The sequence below is a fragment of the Argopecten irradians genome, chromosome 6 (assembly GCF_041381155.1).
Source record: "Argopecten irradians isolate NY chromosome 6, Ai_NY, whole genome shotgun sequence".
Taxonomy (NCBI): Eukaryota; Metazoa; Mollusca; class Bivalvia; order Pectinida; family Pectinidae; genus Argopecten; species Argopecten irradians.
Window position 1 is genome coordinate 11,201,908 of NC_091139.1, and position 23,677 is coordinate 11,225,584.

The window sequence follows — 23,677 nt, forward strand, 5'->3', positions numbered from 1 at the left end:
ACAAGTGGAAGGGACATGTACGTCTAAAATAGATTCAAGCTGTTTTACGGTTACTAGTATACATTAACCGAATACCACTGCAACTTTTTATAGTTTTTTGTGAATTATTTAAGAGTTGTTGAGGAAACGGACTCCATAGTTGTATTACATCTAAGTCCTAATGTAATCAGTGGACGAAAAAAAGAGAAAAAACGATATCACAGTTTTATTTAATCGTTGCAAGGAGACATCCGTTTATAGTACAATTTCCATCCCTTCAATTATTGCTGTCATTTTGTAAGCAAATATCAAGTGTTAGTAAGAACCGGGGATATCACAATTCGCTAAAGGTGATGAGATTGCCAAACAATAGCATCAAGACGCCATATTGTTCCTTTTTGTCACAGGCAAAACTTTAAAGTATGTAGATAAATTTGAGGACACAAAAAAAGAAATAATAAAAGAAGAGAAAAGTTACCAAAGTTATGGAACTATGAACTTTCAGAAACGCCTTCGCAATCTGTCTTCTTTAAATAGAAATATATTGAGTTTTGAAGGATAGCAAAGCAGTTATTAGTGTGATATAGTTCATTGTTGGGATTGAAACGATTGTATTTTGGGAGCAGAAACTGTGGTTCAAGCGATAAAAAAATGAAAAGACATATTTATGAAGCGTGGTATTCATAGGTCGACATTGGCCCACACAATTTATTTTCTTAAACCAACTTTTTTTTGGCGCCGACTTAATTTCACGTTTGTATACCTAAGGACGTTTTCGCGGGGATATGATTTCGCGGTCTAATTTTCTGAAGTTTTACTATTAATTACTTATATTGGAAAGTTTAACGCAAGTTTATTTTCTCGGTTTCTTACCGCCCTCACAAATCCGTGAAATTTAATCCGACGCCTGCACAGCTGGTTTATGTATGTAATAATTAGTAATCATGGGTTAATCAATAAACTCTGACATGTATAACAAATGCCAATACATGTATCTGCTGACTGTTACACTTATATTTGTATTAAGTTGTTCGAGTCGGAAAAGCATTCTGAAGGTAATTCTGATGGGTTTTTTTTTCTGGATTAATATGAGCTGTGTAAATATCAAACCAGCCATTTATTTCCTACCGAACGTTTTCCTTTTATTTGGCGAACGAAAAAAACTGCATAATATGCAAATTCTGACGACAAAGTGTGACATTTAGCAGCACGCGACCTGAATAACATAGCAAAGGTGACCTTATAGTATGCAAAGTAGCAATTAGCGTAGATTAAGTCCGGGTTTAGCGCCATTCCTAGGAGGTACCCTAATTTATCTGGTAGATCTAATTCTATTAGTTTGGGAGATCGGGAGCTGTATCGGCGACGGCGGACTAGATCTATCGATCACAGACAATGGAGCATCCTGTTGGCCGCGACAGGAGCGAACATCCCGGTACCGTATTGACTGCAGGGAGGAACGTTCCTAAAATATTGACTACGATATTGGGAGGAAGGAAATGGGTGTTGTTGATTCCTGTAACATTGACCACCTTTTTTGGGGAAGGGGCGAAGGGAGGGGGATTTAAGTCTATCCTAATACATTGGTCGTGTTATTAGATTATTGTGTGAGAGAGAGAGGGGGGATTGATAATGGTATAACGGTAAAGGGACGAGTATCATTATTGACCACTTTATTGAGAGATAGGGAGAGGGGAGGGATATTAAGATACTTCCTTAAACATTGATCATATTATTGGGTTATTTGGAGAGAGAGGAGGAATGGTGATGGTATAACGGAAAAGGGACGAGTATTCCTCAAACGTTGATGATCTAGCGGAACAGGCCCAATCGTTAATTCAATACATTTGCTACGGTATTTTGATAGGTAGAGATAATATTATGACAAACCGATGTAGCCAGTGTTCTGTTTACTTAATTGTTTTAAGATAGACAAAGAATCCGTTAGATGTTACCAGTATATATCATTAGAAAATCTTACAATGCTTCTTCTAACAGTGTAAAACAAATCCATGTGAGGGAGGACAACACGTGACACAGAAACAAAGGGGTGTTTAGAGGTTATAATGAGCTCTTTGATTAGATTAGATTATTGAACGTTAATTACTATTCCAGTAACTGTAATTACTAAAACAATATTAATGTGTTCGTTTAATAATCGAGATATCTTTGGTGTAATGTCGTTAAAGCGCAAGTATTTAACCAATTACATAGTGTGTTTAATAGGAATTACTGCAGCAATTAGTTTTAAGGAGGCCTCTATTCTCTTAAGGTTCCATTAATTTCATAATTGTAGTTGGAGGTGAATGCAAATGTCACTTTTGCAGGGCAATGTACCCTTACCCGCTTACGTCGGGTAAAGTGCACTCTGATCTTGTCGTCGCCCTTATAAAAGCCGATAATATCTCATTAATGTGAACTGTTCTTTATCATATTATTGCCTGAAGACGCGAAATCTCACAAGCACATTTTACTAGCTTTATTCAAATGATATCTGAGGGTTCTACCATAGAAAAAAATGAATGCAAAAAAGTTTTAAAGTTGCTGTTGAAGTTTCGTCTGTTTTCTATCCCGCCAACTATGCAGGTTTTGAGTTTTTAAGTCCTTAAAAGTCGATGTTCTTACATCACTGATAGCTTCTTGAAAGATAAAACGGTTACATGGTGTCCGTAGAACAATTTAGTTATAGAAAGTCAACATAACTGAATAGTAGAGAAGGACGAACTGCAGGGTAGCTCTCGCAACACTCAAGAGCCAAAGAAATTCTTATAACTGCATGGTTTCATCGACTCTTTAAAAAACGGCTGTGTGACCCCATTGGGTCATAGAAATAAGAAACAACTGAACGATGCCATAGTCTTAATGACATATCCTAGAACTACAGTCAACCCTGTCATACGTGGATATAACGTCAGTGAAAGTAACCACTGGATTAATTTAGGATGTGAACGGATATAAGGAAAAGATAATTGAAACAACTATATGATGACTATAGCTAGATAGTGTCTTAGTATAACTGAAACATCCTAAAGAGACAAAAGGATATTTGTTTATTTCCCATCCTTGATGGGTTATAGGTATACTAATAAACATTGGTTTCTTGTCGTCTGTGACCGTTCCTAGAAATAACTGCACGCGCAACATTTAATATCGCTCTAACAAAATATTAATGCGTAGAAACTATTTTATGGTCCTTTCGTACAGCATCAAAACAAATCATGTTCATCACCCGTAGTGTTTGAGTATCTACAGACTCCTTCCGTTAAAGTAACGAATGGAATTCTAGTTTTAGGTTGATACAGGGCTTCTTCTTTTCCTCTTCTCGACGTTAATTTTGCTACTTAGCGGTTTGAATGACAGCAAATTTTGTGATGGTATTTTAACCCGTCATTCATTTCGCTGAATTATATTCACACAATCTATTCTTGTCGGAGTTTACAGTTGTTTTTTCGTAGGGCTCTGGTCGATTTTTTAATACTATGACGTCAATTCTTGTCTATTGCATTCAATCATCTCGAGCCATCACTAGCACTTCCGGTGCAATATTCGGTTGCTTCTAAACACATCTCACATTACTAAAGCCGAACGGGATAAGCTGTCACTCGACTATAGTTTAAACTACACGTTATAATCAATAAGAGTTCCATTATTATGTAACACTCGGCTTGGGATAATGCCTTTCTCTCTTGTTATAGTCTATACCATGATATATATATATATATCACCATTTAGCCGGAAATGTCTCTGTGTAAGCATCTGAGTCACCATTCTGACGGTACCAAATTGATTATATATATTTATATATACCACGTGCGCCAGTGTTCAGTACGACGTGAAAACGATTCTCTGGCAAATGACTCGAAGCTATATCAAATTAATATGATATCGAAACAGGGCGTTCTGAGAATTAATTGAAACGTAGGCTCCGGTCGTACGTAGAGAGAGGGAACAATTTTCCGAAGAAACCAGCAATTTTTACGTTTCGTATGATTATTAATCTTGCTGTTGTTTAAATTACCTATGGCATTATTGAATGATTTATTAGAATGCTGTTTTGTTGTAATGGGAACACCTGTTTCTGTTAAGTCAGTGTGCTGTTTTAATCAATACACTATATAAGAATGCCTCATTAAACCAAATCTTGCGATCTGTATCACGTCAAAGTTTGGAGGAGATACATTCAAGAATGATCGCCTGCGGGTTCAACTGTTGGTATTTGAGAGGTTCTACTGCATCTCGTACACGCTGTTGTCATAAAATTGGTAATTAAAATTCCCTTATTTTCATAGGCTGACTGAAGGCTGGTTTTTCCTGAAGCCGTCTTTGACATTTTTATTCCGAAGAAGATGCTTGTATGTGGATTAAAGCTTGCAGGATTTACAAATCTCATTTTGAGAGCTGTAAATGTATGGATTTTTCGTTTTCATCAAATTATGGTTCATTAAATCAAACTTTAAAGAGAGAATAAAAGCCACGCAATTAAAGGAAGAAGACAATCCCAAGAACTACCTTAAGATAATGTAATTATATATTATCAATAACATATTTAATTGGGTAGTGTAATTTGTGTGTTTGTAAGAACTACACCATGATATTGATTTCGGGAATACTGTTCAAACTTAAGTATTGTTTTAGAATGTGCCTTTGTGCTTTACGTTGTCCGAAGAATAACCAAACAGCAAAATGTAAAGCAAACTACAATCGTTGTGCAAAAGTTCTTATATTAAAAAAAAAGCTTACGGACACACTTATTTGTGATCTTCTCATTTATTAACTTCCGGGTTTAAAGTGTTGTCTAACGACTTCCGGTATTCTATAATGACAAAAGCAACTTCCTGTTAAGCTTTGTTACATTACATCCAGACATGTTCGATTACTTTTCATTAGCATTGTTATTGCATTTTGGTACTTGTTCAGTACCTTTTACCTTGATCATTGGGAATGCTAATGGTATTGATAAAGAAAGTGGTCCCTTGAGACGGAAATCACATTTTGTACTTTGCTTCATTGAAGACTGGTGATAGTCGATCGCCTTTTTTTCAGACCGGATTGAGTAGCCCCTATGTAAGCAAGTGTGTTTGATTAATTGAATATGATGTAAAGGTGGAAAGAGAAGATCTCGTGCCTAGTTGATTGATTAGAAAAAATTAACTATCTTACATTTAATAGTACATTCGTCAAAGAAACGTGTGTCTGATCCCTTCTTGGCAGGGACGTAAGTCCCTTAGATGATAGGAAGGATATCAGATTGCTACGTACTCGGTGAAAGCTTTTGCACTTCCTTTGTTTTGATGAGCAGAACTTTGAATCTTCCCATATCACAATGGATACTGAGGTGTCCTTCTTTTAGGCCAACGTATTTTCTTTTGAAAAGTTGTTTTATACCATAGAACAAATAATGAAACATATCTATTGATTTTTAAACACCTAGGTCGCACTGGATAGAGAAGTGTCTTGTGTCTTTATTTTAGTCAAATTTATTTTTTACGCGCCCGTCTTTGAAGTGACTTATTTTTTTAAATAAAAATTATCAATGTTTAGAAATTAATGAAATATATTTATCACACTTTTGTCTTTGATAATGAACGTTTTGCCCATGCGATATTAGTGTTGTCCGTGCCGTCATATCAGCGCCCGGGCTGATATCACATTATGACGTCATAATTTGATATCAGCCCGGGCTGATATCAGTTATCGGCCCGGGCTGATATCAGTTATCGGCCCGGGCTGATATCACGTCATCCGGGGTTTTCACTCCGGATTTTAGAGTTGCCGCTTTGATTCAGTTTCCTACAGACGATAAGTTGAATAACGGATACAATTTTCAATTTCAAAATAGCTCTCGGATAAAAATATGTTTCACTTCGTTCATTTAACCGGGGATTATGTATTTGTTAAAAACATACACATGTACATGTAATGAAGTTTTTCCACTGTTTCAATATTAAATTGGCCTATTATGACCAGTGGAATATCGGTCGATCAATACATTTTAATACATGTTTTTAAATTGTTAAAAAAATTTCCTTTTTTTTCAAAATGTGTGATAAAAAGGTTATGATATGTCAATTTTGATATCGCACCTTTTATCAGCCCTGACCTGATATCAGCCCTCGGGCCTGCGGCCCTTGGGCTGATATGGCGGTCTCGGGCTGATAAAGGGTGCGATTCAAAATTGTCATATAATAACTCTAAATCTATTGATATACATGAAAAGGATTGAGTTAAATAGCGTATGAAAAGACACAATAGAACTTGTTAAGGTCGTTACTATCACTAAGATATTAGTATTGATAATGGCTTATCTTTGAATTAACACATTACTATAATCAACATTATATTTTAATATTATAACCCTTGATTGGCATTATTGAAAACTTAAGTAAGTAACTTTTTTTTTTATTTTGACTTTTTTATTTTATAAACTGGCGAATGTAAATATTACCAAATTAGTGTTTTTGGTTTGAAATATCCAATGACATGTATTATATACAGACTTTTTCTGGCTTCGTATCAGAAGAAGAACCTATAAATGAAAAAAAATCTGGATTTAATTTTAATGAAAAATGGTTTTCTTCTCATGGTTTTTTTAGAGTTTGTTCTTAATACCCCACTACGTTTCTTTCGAAACAAAATTTTTAAAGCTTCTTAAAAACAAAAATAACATAAGAAAATACTATCCACTGGTAGGCTTCAGTCTGGTATCAGTCTCGTTTTCGTTTTACATTCTCATTCAAAATAATAAAAGCCGTTTTAGCGTGTTCCTTTAATATTTCATTTTTTTATCAAGACCAAAAATGCAACGTTTATCAACTTAATGCCCGGCTATTTTGAAAAACGATGCAGGAATTGCTTATTTTACTTTTGTGTTCCGTTTGTTATGCCCTTGCATGTTAATGTATTGGTCATTTACTAACTTGACCACCGTCCTATCTCTGCGTTGTACTTGGAAATAGAGATTGAAAAAAAATAACCATTTTAGTTTCTAATTCATTCGGTGGTCTAAAATACAAATTTGTATAGAATATGGTCGAATTAGCAAAAGGCTTCTGAACATTCAAACAAGTCAAAATAGATAAATAAAACCGTATTTGAATATTCGACTCATCGATTTTCAAGGCAAAGAACAGTCACAAGGAAGCCAATAACACCACTTAGACGTTTGTGGTTTTCAGACTAAATTAGATTTTCTTGAAAACAATTGCAATATGCAATACTATCAAGAACCGTCCGTACATATTATACCTTTAAGATGTGATATTGCCTAGAAAATATCTTTACATAATCATCTCAATGAATGTAAAACAAACATCTAGAGTTGCACAATACGTACGTTTGGCCAAACTAAAATAAATTTTCATCCCGAAGTTTGACAACATTAAAAGAACTTGCTTTCCAACAATGAGGTAAATAACTGCTAGGCAAATTCCAATCATTCGTATGTTGGGGACTAGATGATAATTAAAAACACGTGACTTTTGTATTTAAAATAATTGGAAAAGATGGCATAGGTGGTATCATACAACTGTTTATGGATCATAATTAAAAGCAATATCAAGTTATAATTAACGAAATTTCTATGGGTCGATGTCCCCTTGCATGGCCATTAGACACACATATGTTCACACATCAATAGTATCAGCGATGATTCATTCGTTCATTCATCAAATGAAACAAGTGATGTGTTCCATCATTTCATTGGTCACAACGTGAACACACTCTTCCATCGATCCGTTTCCGCCCTCTGCATTATTCACATGCTGTCCCATTCATATCGTGTTCAAGTGTAATAGTAATCGATTTTATCCCGTGGCCTGTATTTTACTTGTTGATTTTTGACGCAACTGGTATTGTGAGATTCAGGAATAACGATGACCTTGAAAAGGCTAACGAGAAAGGGCAATAAAATTATGAATTTGAAAATATTAGATTAAAATATTAAAGATGGATTGCTGCGTATTTGTACTCGGGGTTATTCTCCGCAAACATGTTTATTTCGTGATATTTCCTTGGATAATAAATCATGTGCCAAGGAAAAAATACAAAATAACAAAATATGAAATAGAAATAATATCGACATTTCAAAGCATTTTTAAAGATAAACTGGAATATACATCCGTTTCTTCTCAGCTCCTGTAACACTCCATACAAGTATGTCAATAACATTATGTCAGCAAAAATAATACAAGAAATCAACAGAGTGTGCCAATGTGTATGTTTGTACAATATTGATAAAGTAGATGTGTGTCTGGGAATATCTACTTTCAATCATTTCTTTCACCTTTCAAATAATCATACATTCTTAAGTTGTTTATTCTGTGATTAAAATAGTGTTAAATGCAAATAAAAAAAAATCGACGAAGGAGACAAAAACAATATGTAATATTTAATTTGTTGAAATTCTTCAGTTTTGTAACTAGATACAACCATGCAATTTTGCCGACTGAAATGAACCACGCACACTGTATGGTTTAGTAGGCATGTTATGTGCAAATAAGAACTCATAGAAGGCATATACGATTCATAGCCTATTTACCCATTTAAATTTCCATTAGAGTAGCAACCTGTATTCTTGGATATTTATTATTCAGCCAGTTACAAGTGTTTAATTCGACAATATAAAGTTTACCACGGACGCTTTTTTTCATTTCTTTTCGTATGTCTGGTTAGAGTTTGAGGCAGGCGATGGAAATAAACAATATAGGAATTTCCTTTTAAAGAACAATCTCTAGATCTGTTTACAGTAGAAAATGAAAAACAATGGCACAGACGTAATCATAACATGCCCAGAACTGTCATGTGGCTTTATTTATTAGTTTAATACAATTTATACCTGATCGAAATTGACAAAACTCAAATCAGAGATGTCATGTACAACTATAAGATCAGAGACAAGACATTTTAAAAGCTGGTAGTAACTCCCACCGCCGTGTTTTCGTATTTGTGTTATTAATCGAATTCAGCGAAAACACGATGTTACGCAATGTTCCCACTGGGAATGGGACTGCGAGACTTGTCTTCGATTGCTTTGCACCATTGCGATAGAAATGATATCATTTTAACTGAACTTTGAATCTTGAATCATGTCTATCTTGCCAGAAGGGCTTTTCCAATATCCGTACTGTCTACGTCAAGCCACTCAGTATTGGGTTTGTTACTATATTAATTTCCGCTGTCATGGTGCTGTTCCATTTTTGGTTCAATTTGGACGAGTAAAATGAGGTTCGCATAGTATGTTAGGTGGGTCCATTTTATTGTGGGTCATTGTAGTTACGAGTAAAAGTACAATATACTCCAATCGACTGGAATGGGTTTTAACGTTGTGAACATTGCTTAAATCTAAACATTTTATTTCTAAATTTAGTTAACCTATCATACAATGTACGTATACCCACGGTGAAATTTGGTGTTTGGTGTTTTTATTCTTAAATACTTTGAAGCAAATACTAAGAGGCGCTCAGAACAGTACAACTGGCCCCAGGATCACGAAACAGACTTAAGTTTAGACTTAGCCAATCACAATTGACGTTACAAAACGTTATGTCATATCTGATTGGCTAAGCTAAAATGTTAGTTTAAGATTGTTTCGTGATCCTGGGGCATGGTTTTGGTTATGGTCACTTTTGCAGCTGTGTCTTGCTCATACCGCTATCACATTAAAATGCGTAGTTACCATTTCCTCAGGTCTTCTTAATAGATCTAGAGAGTATGAATATAATCAGATAACAAAGCGACTGAAACTCATTTAGCATCTTTGTAGTTTGTGCTGAGTTTGGCTTCGTTTTGTGTCTTCTACCTGAGATTAGACAAAGTTGAAAAGTGAGGGTACAGCAGTGTATGTTTTATTCTGTTTTTTTTTTAAATAATATTTTGTGAAGACAAAAAACACACCAAAAAACAATGACTGGATCACATGTTTACAGCAAAATGCCATTAATCGACATATTTCTTTATCAGAACATGATATTATATATAAACATCTGTAAAATTCGCTCGATATTATAGGAAAGAACCATGCAGGAATTTTCGAGATTTTTGTTCATCACAATTCCCTGACGTCATTACTAGTTCATACAACACGTTGACCATGGTTAATCTAGCCTTATTTCACGTCCTTAATGACATTCAACCCCTCATTATTGATGTGGTCAATACCTGTCGAAACATTCGGAAAGACCACATCGTAACTAACCTGCTTCATTAAGCCCGTCCACAATTGAAACAGGTACTCATTGCCTATCATATATCGTGTTGATGTCAGTATGATAGCCATCTACTTCCGTAAATTTGGCCTCGAACAGTAGTTTGATGAATTCGATTTTCCATTTAGTGTGACTAGGGTAATGAAATATCCAGGTATGCCTTCGCCGCGTGACTGCTCTGCAGGTACATACCAATATAACACATTAACTACACGCCATTGAACATTAATGGTGCCACGGTCTCCAGGGACTTGTGCTAGTCTAGCAGCATAATACAATGATGTATATTACAGGCAATGACTGACAGTTGAAATAGAATTTCGGTGTCACGTTTCGTGTATAACAGCACATAATGCACACGGTTATGCAGATAAGCTGCCAAATGATGACACACTGACAGGAAAAGACTAGCATATTGTTAAGTTGAGTTAATTCATTTCAGTGTTTTGAAGTAAACATTCTTGGTTATGTTGATAAATGGTTTATGACTTTAAAACACCTGCACAACAGCTGAAGTCAAACGAACACAATGATAAAATGCTCTTTTAATTGTTTTTTTGTTTTTTATTAATTTTTTCCTATTTCTTATTAACATTATCGACATTAAAAAAAGTTCACAGGTTTAGTGCGTGAGCGCATTACATTTGTAATATGTTTCACCAGCAATTGCAACAACACTTTTATTACGAAATTTCTCGTGGGGAATATTTCAAATATTGTTTTCGCTTTAAAATAAACAAATCTTTCGTTTACAATATCATTAGATTTAACTGAAATGATAATAAATCGACCATACGTGTGGTTTGAATAGACCACATGTAGCTATATAAAATGTCAGAAATAAACCGGTAGCTTACGGGGATATTACTACTCTCACAGCAAAGCCTATTGATTTTACTCCTTCCCGTATGTTATATGATCTAGAGTATCAAGTCGTAATAATGATGACATTAACATCGAAATCTACACAAATGTAAGTCTTTGTTGTTCATGATCGTGACGTGGAGTGAGGTGTCAATGACGTAAGTGAACGTGGAAGTGTGAAGGTTTGGGGCGGGGCTTAAACGTAATATTTCTATTTTAGGCAAATCATGTGATAATGGTCACTGGAAGTAATAAATACCTGGCATTATGATACAACATTGTCATCAACTGTTATGACGTCAATTTGAATACTATTAGAAAAATAAAGATCAGTATTCTAAATGTTCGGATCCTTATTACAAAGAATCCGCTATGAAATTACTTTGATGCGGACTTTTGAAGTAAAATTGTATATGTTCATCTAGAGGAAATTGAATTTTCCTCTAGATGAGTAAAACACAAATTATAACGGACACCTTGCTATTAATTGATTCCGTGAGCGCGCGAGCCGCCAAACACGATTACGGTCTAAGCTTGGTGGGGGTGACACATCGTTGATACAATTGATGCCTTTGAAACATTCCCCATGACAACCAGTTAAAAACCTGATCCGAACTTTTTCAGATGATAGTGTGCTTCACGGAAATATTTCGTGTCTAAACTGATACCCATAGTATAATATTGGAGGTCAATAAACTTTGTCAATTAATTAATTCAGACAGTGGTCATTGGTGTATCAAATCATATTTCTCATCAATCTATGCATAATTTTTAATTTCATGTTTTACGGTGTATAGAAATTGCAAATATGTTAAATACCTCTTATTTCAGGCACATTACTGGTATATATTGGTCACGTTTTGTCTTGGTACATGAAAATCATTTAATTTGGCATCACCTTGCTGTATATATATACTTATTTTTAGTGCATTCAAATTTAACGCAAATGCGGAAAACTGTAACATTATGATTAATTTGCGCTGATATGAATTAGCGCAATTCGGTGGTACAATGCCGGAATACCCTTTACAAATTTAGCGTTGTACATGAATTTGCGCTTTAAAGACAACGAGTATAGCTCTCAAATAAAACTAACGCTACGTTATGACTTTTTGTAAGATAGTAAAATGAACCAATTTGAGAGAGCATGGTTTCAGATCGTCCCATTGTTATCGCTACACAAAGGGATGTTTAGTAGGCTAGTGTGCTATATCGTGTTTGGCGCCTAAGGACCGACCAAAATAAGAGGGGGTGTTTTTTACTTTTGATAATCACATATTTTTCTGTTTGCAATACAATCGCATTCTTGATCTTGACAACACAATTCTTTCTCTGAAAAGTAAATTGAAAATCGAGAGTCTTATTTAAATCAATATCAACCTCGACATTATCTTTATTCAAAGTTTAACACCCCTATATAAGCATTTCAAACCGCCTACAACAAAGAACAGACGGATCCATTTTGAAACAGGAGATTAAGACTGGTTTTTCGAAGGGCACATGTACGTTTGTAATTGTTAGCCAACTGCTTCAAACATTTAAGGGTTACCAAGAGACACAATGCGATTGTCGGCATTTAAAAGGTCTTTTTGGCACAAGTTGCATTCTAGCTTCTCCTGTTCTCCATGGACTAAGGTGTTAGAATGATATAGACTCAAAACCTTTGTTATCCTCTTAAGATCTCTTTGACATTTCTGTATTAATGTTTATATCATCCACAATCATAGTTCCGATGGTTAATTAGAGAGCCCATGGATGACTTGATTGAAGATTGAACTTTAAAACAAACAAAAGAATAATCTCAATGGTTTTACTTATAACGAATTGGAATATACATAGCTAGTAAACAAAACTTATTTAAAAAATATAATATTAATAAAAATAAATCATAAATTCAATCTGGCCTAGTAAAATAAAAAAATTCTTTTGCAATATATGTATGTTCATCAAACAATAAAAGATCATATATTTTAAATGTTCAGATATGAATGACCCTATATTCCCAAAGTGTCAACATTTCCCATATTGATCGCTATTTACATGACAGACGTGAATTTGAGAGGGAGAATTTGAGATGAAGACAATGCAATGTAGAAGTTTTAAGGGCGATTCATAATCTCTATAGGCGAGATATAACAATATTTCTGTTTCTATATAAAAGTTTGATATATGAAAAGCGATGATAAATATTAATGTGGTTTCCAAATATTGATATCATTTTGTTCTTCATCGTGCGTATCGGCGAACGTCAATTTGCGCTATTGTAGAGCGAAAGCAAAGCGAAGCCGGAATACTACCCTTGAATTCTAGCAATAAATATGAGCAACTCTAATAAGTAGCCTTCATTTTAACTGCTAGATAAAGTCTTTCTAATCAAAAGCTCGAAATAGAACTTGCATACAGACTTTCACCATAGGAACATTAAAAAAAGCCTTCGAGGTTTCATTCAGAGCTTCAAATCTTTCAACGCAATTAAATCACTTCCGGTGCCTTTTTTAGTTTGCACACGACACAGTATTCAATTGAGTTTAAAAGCCTCGCTTTGAGCAAATGACGTCATCAATTAAAGCGTTGCCGAGCCACCGGTATGACATTCTTAATGAACGTGCAAGATTGTTAACAATTATGCTTCGTCTGGGAACTATCTGTGTTGATTCATGACCGAGTTTCATTTACACTAGTGGAATTCGTATCACAAAATTGGATGTTTCGAACAAATGATTTTGTATTGTTACAGTTTTTAAAACCGAACATAGAATTGGTTGTTAACAATTTTTATTTGACACGGAATTCGGAACGTTTATAAGTCTTGCTCAGGGAATTCGGTTTGATTGAAAACTTTTTTTATTATGGATTGGTAATCTTTGAATATATCGTATATGGGATGAGCTACATAACATGATTAAATGAATGAATGTTATTTTTTTAAATTATCACTGATTGAAAATTGTGGTCATCGAACGAAGATTTAAGAATGTTTTGTGCATTGTGTATTGCACAATTCGAAAGCACAAAAATACGTTTTATGATGAATTGAGATAAAAAAGATTTTGTTTTTATCGGATAAGAAATTAATAGAAAATGAGAAACTGTAGTAAAATTGGCAAAATGTTATCAAGAATAGAAATCGTGTTTGGTCAACAGTAAGAGATATTACGTGAAAGTGATAGTGATGCTATGGTGAACAGATTGATTGAACATGCATCTCAGATAAAAAGTAAACATTTCAAAAGTCGACAACCAAAACATTCATTTAAATTTTTGACATTCGATACTTCATGTCTTAAAGTCTAATTAGTTCTTTATTTTTTCGAAGATATCGTTTTTCAGAAAACATGCCAGTTATAAAAATAAAAAAAAAATTATTGATTATTTGCATCCGTGATAATAACACTGCTATGCTAGTGAGGATGTCGACCCTTGCTGTAAAGTAGGACATTTTGGCGGCGAGATATTGTGACGTTTTCTTACCAAATTGGGGTTGGGTTTTACTTATTTAGTTATTAATTTTGCTTTCCTTGTGTTTGTGTCAAAATATCACATGTATAATGTCATGACATGGACATGGGGTCTGTTAGCAGTGCATCTTCATTGTTTTGCATTATAATACCGATAATGTTGAAAGTTAGCTTGTTAATTTAAAGCGCTTTTTTGGGCCAAGTGTCGAAAAAGCCAAACTCTGGCAAAATCCAATATATTTCAATTGACATCTCATCCTCTTCCCTTTTACTACATACAATCCCTCTTCTTACTAAGAAACAGCATTCCTCTATCCAAACAATTACGTTTGAATAGTATGTTTCCAACACATCAAAGATGTCCAAAACTCGTGTTTTCTCTTTTATTTCACCATGAACAACGCAAAAGGCATGGAAATCATGACGTTTGGCACCACAACAGTAGGTGTTGATACAATTCCAACGACATTAATACGTATCCAAGATAATTAGATAATAATGAATTTCTGTACTTTTACTGATCTATACTACATGTTCGCAATATTTGGAATGGTCAAGCTCAAGGTAAAACTTTCTGTAATACAATGCACTGATCTCACATTGACTACAGAGAATGCACACGTTATCAAAGTTATTGGCATCAAATTCAGATTAATTTTGATATACAGTAAGTCATTTTTTCAAGATTTTTCTGTTGTATATCTCGCATAAAAAACCGTAATATTGTAGTATTAAGAAATACTAAGAGATTGGATTAATATGTGCCAACTTATTACAATTCAATTATTCTGTAATTTTGGTTTCTCCCACGGATACGGATTTGTGATTTAGAAGTCAAAGGTCGACATTCCAGCAGAAAGATGCAGCTGCTGACAGCCCGTGTGTCAGATACTGAATCCTAGCGACACTGATAATCTCTCACCTCAGGACGTGCACTTCATCATGCCATGTAATGGATTACGGGTGATTCACCAGTCATCACGAGCACAGGGGCTCCATAGGGGTGGTCATATATCATCACAAATAATGGGACTCTTCATGGGTAGTCAAATCGTCATTTCAAGGGGTACAATAGGGGTATGCATGGCTCCGTAGGTTTTGTCTTGAAATCATAGGGAATTGTTGCGCTAACAGTAGATCCACTGGGGAATCCGGTTGTCAAAAGCATAATAAAACGTTATCAAGAAAATTAGGGCTCCATAAGACTTGTTTTATGTTTCATTACAAACATAAGGCCACAATTCAAGTCGGGTATGCCAATGCTATCTCCTACAAATAGTCACAACTCTATTAAAAAACCCTAGAAATTGTATCCCATGATGCAATTGCTAGGATTTCCATGATCGGATCATCATTCTCTGCCTCAGGACGACTGTCAAACACATCCAGGTCATAGTTGTGTTAATGGTCATGGGATAAATAGATCCAATATTTGTTTGTTGTGTTAATTAACATCCTTTTACCAGCCATGGTCATGTAAGGACGGCCCTCCATGTGTGCGGTGTGTAGCATGAGTTCGTGTCTTCTTGTATAGTGAAACCCTTTTTGTAGTGCTATATCAATGAAGCATGACGCTGAAGACACAAAACAATACACCCGACCCAGTCACATTATACATACAACAGGCAAACCAGTCGTCTCACTCCCCTGACATTTTGAAAGTTATCAATCACTGCTTTTATGTCGTTTACTACACTTTAACAGATATCGTCGCAAATTATTTTTATATGTCAGTCACTATTTGCATATCATGGTCGAACAAAAATCAAATTTTATTTTATGTTTTATTATGAACAATTAACATTACCTGTTATACATACTAGTAAGCATGATGATATTACTATTTGGTGCAATACACGAGTTCTGTATGTTCTCCAGATTTTTTTCCGCGCAATTCACCAAATGCCGACCAAGACATGGCTAGGCAAGATGAATACTAATAACTGGTCATGTTATGTCAATTGCATTGTATCAGCATAGGGATTGGTGAGCTTTGTCAAGCATCCTTTGATTTGACCATCACAGTACAGGAATACTGTAAATGCACATTTTGCAACACATAGTTACGTCATTCTTCACAAAGATTTGAACGAAACTAAACAAATATTGTTTAAGCGGTTTTTTTTAATTTGCATGGTAAGTTACATCTGGTGAAAAGAGTAACTTCCATAACGCAACTTACGGAGTCTGGATATTGTTTGCATTAGTGGAACTGTTTATTTCTACGCTAATCACTTGTGTGTTTTTGTTCTATTTTAGGTGTGCAGACTCCCAAGATGCCAGTCCCCAAAGTACCAACGAGTGATTCGGACGATTACAGTTATATCTGTACCCCCCGGCAACAACCTCCGCCGATACCACCGGGACCAAAATCACTTTCTCCCACTCTCGCTCGCAAGGCAGCATCTACGCAGACTCCAGCTCACACCAAGCTTGTGCGCAAACATAGCTCAGACGCACTCCATCAGTATAGGACATATCAAAGCGAGGCTGAGACAGCGGAAACCTCCCATGCGCATGACCAAAGACTAATGCCCGGTTACCATCCGGTTTCGCGGGGTGGGATACCTGCCTCCTTATCTACCTCAAGTGCGGTTGACAGTAGGGCAAAAACAATTGACAGAGATGGCAAACCTATATCTCGGCCATCTTCTAGGTTTAAAGATTTACAATTGGTTAAGAAACCTCTTCAAATAGCATATAGTGAATTCGAATTCTATAGGGCAGATATGCGAAGGCGGATAGAGTTATCAAGAACTTCAGGTTTAAATGGTATTTTAGGAATTCACGTTTTATCGGGTCAAGGTCTTAAATCTTCTAAGATGTCTCTAAGAGATCTCTACTGTGTTGTCTCGGTAGATTCAATGAACAAAGCGAGGACTATGATACGGACGGGTGCTGTAAACTTTGACTGGGATGAAGCATTTGATGTTGAACTCGAAGACGCCAAAGATGTGTCATTTCTTATATACAATTGGGATCCAAATTTCAAACACCGTCTCTGTTTCCATGGCACAGTGATGTTACCTAATTATATCACCGGAAGTGGTAAAAAGAGTGTCGCGTTGAAAATGGAGCCAAAGGGTCTATTATATGTTACCTTTCTATACCGTGATCCATCTGTGTGTTTTCAAAGGATTTCTTCTTCTCGCAAAAATGGAGTGTTCGGCATAGACCTGGAGACTGTCATAAAGCGGGAGACAGCCACACGGAATGTTCCGATTCTTATACAGAAATGTGTGGACGAGATAGAACGACGCGGTCTAGAAGTGGTAGGCATACATCGACTCTGTGGATCAGCGAGACGCAAGGCCCAGCTTAGGGAAGCCTTCGAAATGAATGTCATGGCCGTCAGTTTGTCTCCTGAAAACGTATCCGATGTCCATGTCATTACAGGTGAGTTTTAGATAATCTAAAAAAATAGTTTGTTGTTATTTATTAAAATCAAACAAAGAAAAATCACATTTTATGAAATGAATTAAGGGTTCATCAGTAGGTTAGCATTGTCAATTGTAACATGTAAATTGTTCCTTCTATGTCAGATGGAAATGCGTTCATGCCGACAGAGCACTTTAGTCAGTGAGACAAAGCCTACCAATAGACAGAGTCATGTAGGCGATAAAAACAGTAACTAACTAACTAAATCCAACTGCTACAACTCACTTGTACCAACAATATCATTAGTATAAAACAAATTTTCAACGTGGTGTTATACTACCGAAACAATTTCTCAAAAAAAACCCACTGAGTTGTTTTTCCTCAAAAACAAGACCAGACTTTAATGGAATGTGATTTAGAAAACGTTCGACGCTTTGACATGCTATCTGTTGTATATATGGGATTTGGAAAGGGCATGTGACGTGGGTACAATTTCAACTAAAAGAAACTGCTGAGTAAGACTGAGTAAGATGAAAGATTTGGATGGATTTTAGGTACTCTAGTCCTCACAATAGACGTAGAGGGTTTTAACGGTCAATGTATGGTGTACATTTATCTGTCTGTTCATAAATGCCAAAGTACATTCAAACTTGGTTCATTGGTCATTTGTGAGATCAAGATGCATTTTAGTGATATTGTTATACCTGGCCCAGTTTCACGAACATACTTTAAGGAATTCCCTAACTTAAAATTCTCCAAAGTAAAGCATTACAGAAGTTAAGGAAAATATTAAGTTATGGTGTCTTCCTTAAAATCTGAACGGCATTCCTAGGGAGATTTTAGGTAAAGGAATCCATTAATTGTAATGGATGTTCGTAGTACTGGGTCATGCCAAACTGCAAATGGGTAAAAGAGTGACAACAGTCATGCCAACTTATGCAAATATAGTGGGCAAGGACATCATACATATTTCTGAGTAAATGTACTCGATACTTCTATGTCTATAGCTGTATCTTTATTGTTAAAGTCAATTGTTTAACAATAAAGATACAGCTATAGACAAGTCAAATGTTTGTGTTTAATGTTAATCTGCCAACCTCGAAGAGTGTTTCGACATTAAGTTATCTTATACATCCAGTCCGACCATTTTGATAAATTTAATAAATCGAAGTTTTTCAAAATATGGTATATTGTCATATAATTGGTTTCATGCAAGACCAATTAAACATTGCATGTGGAGTGTGCTTAAATCGTTGCTCTTGAAATTGCTCAAAAATGGATATTTATGAGATTAAAGCACATGCGTATGACGTCATTTATAGATAGCTTTTTTTGATAAATTCTTAAACCTTGTTCAATTCAGAAAAAGGAATGAGGAATATAATATATTCCAAGTGTGACGCGTGATTCATAACCTGGTTCCCCTGGTTACGTGGATCGTTGGCCCTCATGGTTACCTTGATTGACTTTCTTTAATTAAACACAAGGAACGACTCACTATTTTTGACCTTCTTTGGTTTTTTAGCTAGATCGGTGTATTGTAAAATGGCCCTTGGATACCTGGACCGACTCACATTTATTGCCCCAATAACCTGATTAATACCTTTAAGTAACACCGTGACATCATCACCCACTTAAAAAAATAAATAAAAATTGATGCCAGCTTCAAAATAGAATTTATCGCGCAGATCTTAGATGGATTCTTCTTGAGTATAAACACAAATTTGTTTGTGCTTTGTTTACTTTACACATCTGTGCTTTGTTTTAATTTACATATCAATTATATTCTAGCCTTTCTTCTGTCCAAAATTCACATCTCCTAATTTTTTGCTGACCAGTCAATTCACATTAAAAGCTTAGAGCGCCTGATAGAAAATGATTTAATGATACCCAAGCGTTCGATTGACTCTGAATATCCAGAGGAGAATAAATGCGTGTAATTGAAGATGAATTGTTCCCACGTGGAAGGATGGCGATCTAATGTCTCCTTGATACCATAAACGCTAGGTTTGATAACGATTTTGTATAAATCCTTTAGCTTGGTTAACTTGTATATGGATACCGGAGCGCACTCAATAGAAATTGTGTTGACATGTTGATTTTTGACTTGTAATAAACATTACATGAAACATTTTCTTTAGCTTTTGTACGACCAATCGTAGCGAAGAGACTTTATTGATATACATGAGCATAAACATATATCGTTCTTCATTGCTGGCATTTGGTTTGGTGTCTGGTTTATCAATAAAAAACAATTTAACACATTCAAGAAAAAAACTAATTAAAACGGACACTAAATTTCATACCAAAATGATGTTTCTGTAACCACAGAGGCAATTTGTCTAGGAACATTAACATAGATTTGTGTATGTGTTTAAAACCTCTTAAATGTTTGATGTACAAGTGCTTTAGTTCGCCTGGCCAAAGGACCAACAGACCACAAATTGACAACCGATGTCTTAAGAGAAAACAAAACAGTGGGCAAAATTTTAAACGGACGAATGACAGACCTTTACCAACGACTGCTTGAACAATAGTATTGCAAAGCATTGAGGATCGGTCACAAAGGAAGCGGGACCTATGGACTGTCATGACAACCATTTGATGCTGATAGGTATTATGTATAAGACTGATTACGGACAATAGCGTTGACAGACAATAACCGGGACATGCGACTGTCGGCCGGGCTCCAGACACCGACGACAATGACTCATCGCCAGCTCTGGTTGTTGCATAACACGGCTCCAGATCGCGAGAACTTGCACTAGCACGCGCCTCGGCCCTGGCTTTGGCACAGCAGGTCTAGTTTGAGCTTCTAAACTTAATACCGTGTTAACTAAAATTTATTACCTGCAGAGACTTCTTCTCGATCCAAAATTTATCGGTAATATCAACCAGCATACGCGGCTATAAAATCAATCACTTTTCTATAGAAATAAATCTATTTATTTGCGATGCTAATGCCTTATTTGAAGCAGAACTAATAGTATGATATAGAGATATTTATTTGTGTAAGTTGTAAAGGCAATACCCAGACGCTTACCTTAGCCAATGGTTACTGCCAGACAAAGAACGGGCTCCATACAATCAATACACAGGCGAGCTTCGTGTAAAAGTTGTCGAAGGTGCCAACCAACATTTGCCATTATATATTTGATTGTGTGCGCACGTGTGCACGCCTAAATAATCACACACATTAACTGTTTTTGAAACCACATTCGCATATTTGCTGAAAAACAATAAAACACACTTGCATACCCATAATCTGATCTTTATTCAGCGAATTATGTTATTACAGAGAATATCCAGCAAGAAAATATATCAGGAAACATGTGCATAACAAAATGGCTTACATTAGATTATGTTTGCATTAAAAGGATCCAAAATACGAAGACAGCGATTAAAACGGAAATTGCTTAATGCGCATGCGTGGCCGTTTATGCTAACGTTAGCAAAAGAGCTAGTTATAACCCCTTCCACAGTCAGTCCTGATTTCAATAATTGTAAAACTTGAAATGTTTATACGGGAGGCTGTGCTTTAATCTGTAATAAATTGATATTACACACGGAATGTTATCGGCAATATTTAAAAATTTTACCCAAAGGGAGTATTTGTACTAAAACAGCCATCGGTTCCACAAAAATGCTGAGTTTGCAGTGTTTTGGAAATGAACACCCAGTTTACAACTGGTATGAGTTGCTTCACGGTTGGTGAGCAATATGACATTGGGCATTATTTTTGTGGTTCATTGCTTGCTCAAGTGATGCAGAAATGTACATTGCAGTAAAGCCAATTTACCACTAAGCATACGAAAGGCGAAAATAGTCCTGCAAGCACTCCACTGTTGGTTATGAACGAGAGATATAAATAGAAACTATATCGATATAGTTTTGATGATCATTAAATCGTGATATCGTTGAATGCTTTGGATTATATATAAACTTGAATAGACTATTGGGACATTTTTCTTCCTCCGTCCACAGCGATCTGCCAGCTCGTGCTATATTTGCCCTAGTCACGCGAGACGTAGTGCTATACCCGTGCAGACATACATCTAACTTCCATACCGCTAACCCCCATCTACTACAGTTACAGTGACATTTGCTTAATCTTGGTATATCATCCCACATACCAAGGCATATGATACTTATTTTTTACGCTAACATGGTTACCCCCATCTATATTGATCGGGATATAAAATAATATCGTTGTAATACTGGCTTTGATAGAGTAGAATTGAGTATTCCCTAATATGACATTTGTAATTTTATCGACGAAGATCGATGATATACCTCTTTTAATGACTTTTTGTTGGGTTGTTATTGGGGAGCTACTGAAATTTTTTTGGATTTAACCGACGATGGTATATTAATATGTTATTAAGGTCATTGAAAGATTACGAAAGATTTAACTGCTTAGAAGTTTTTCTTAAAGAGTTAGTTATGCTTATGGCGGTTTGTCACAGCTGTAACAACTATGAAGAACTAACTTTTTTCATTAACGAATTGCAACTTTTTGATATACAACAAAGTATTGATGAAGGTTTATAATAGGTGCGATGATCTTCTAATCTTTGCTGGTTCAGATCTTCATTTTCTTGTTTTATAAAAGTTATTTTTACTTACCAGAAAAAAACCACTTTTCGTTGTAGGTGTGATGAAGGATTATTTACGGGAACTACCTGAACCTCTCTTCACTAACGCGCTGTACCAAATGTTGCTGGACGCCCTAAGTGTACGGTTGCCAAGCGACCCAGACGGAAGCGCCAAACTCATGCTTAGTATACTGGAGTGCCTTCCAAAAGCCAATCAGGTACTTTTATATTCTGTGACCTGTCGGTCGACGTCATCGTACGGCAAGACTTTGCTCCATTTGATCAAGCTATATTGGCTCCAGTTTCCAGATGTATAGACATTGTTCAGCACCTAACCTGCTGACCTCGATGATTCTTTTATATTTGTTTTCCCCATAATATTGAAATTATCATTAGGGTACGATATTTTTTGTGCTATATCTCTATCACTTAAAAATCTTTTCAAAAATCTATCTATCTATTTTTTTTATGAAAAATAAAATACTTTGAAGTAATAAACAACTTAAAGCAAATAAAAAAACTGAAAATGCTGTAAATCACAGATATTTTAGCAATACATTTATATCATTTTAGCGGGTTTTTTTCCATCAGAATGCTTTGCTTAATATATTATTGCGTTAAAATGTATTTGTACGAGTCGCTTTTATCATTGATGATTGCAAGAATTAATCATTTGGCTATAAATGAATTTCAAAACCTATTCTGTGCTAAAATATCGAATTACTTGAAAACAAGAGCGTTTACAGTATAATCTTGTGGAATGATTATTGAGGAGATGACGTTAAGTTAATCGGCTATTATATTTGTTTGTGTAGGAAACAATGGCTGCGGTGCTAAACCATCTAAAGAAGATTGCATCCAAGTCCGAGAAGAACAAGATGGCCATAGACAGCCTGGCTGGATGTTTTGGTCCCGTCCTTCTCTGTCCCTCCCCAGCTTCCTCCTCGGAAACTCTAGACTTTAAAAAACACATCGAGGTCCTTAAATACCTTCTCGATATCTGGCCAGAAAACTACGGTAAGTCATTAATAACTGCATTGATTTACGTTACTAGTTGCATGATAATTGTATATATATGTATCGACAAGACCAAATCATCAAATCAAAATTGGAGGTAGCTCAGCGGAAAACTTCTGAACCAACCACAGGTCTTCTAAGATTTCCTTTGAAGACTACAGAAGAGCGACTCCCAACATCAAAA

General features: G+C 35.5%; 1 protein-coding gene across 1 annotated transcript in view; it reads left to right on the plus strand.

The window, feature by feature from the left end:
* Positions 1 to 23,677, plus strand: part of LOC138324972 (rho GTPase-activating protein 100F-like) — a 52,367-nt gene that overhangs the window by 21,906 nt on the left and 6,784 nt on the right. The window contains exons 2-4 of the mRNA XM_069270279.1: positions 16,763 to 17,899; positions 22,534 to 22,694; positions 23,292 to 23,493. Of these exons, the coding sequence (XP_069126380.1) occupies positions 16,763 to 17,899; positions 22,534 to 22,694; positions 23,292 to 23,493 (1,500 nt within the window). The remainder of the gene's footprint in view (positions 1 to 16,762; positions 17,900 to 22,533; positions 22,695 to 23,291; positions 23,494 to 23,677) is intronic.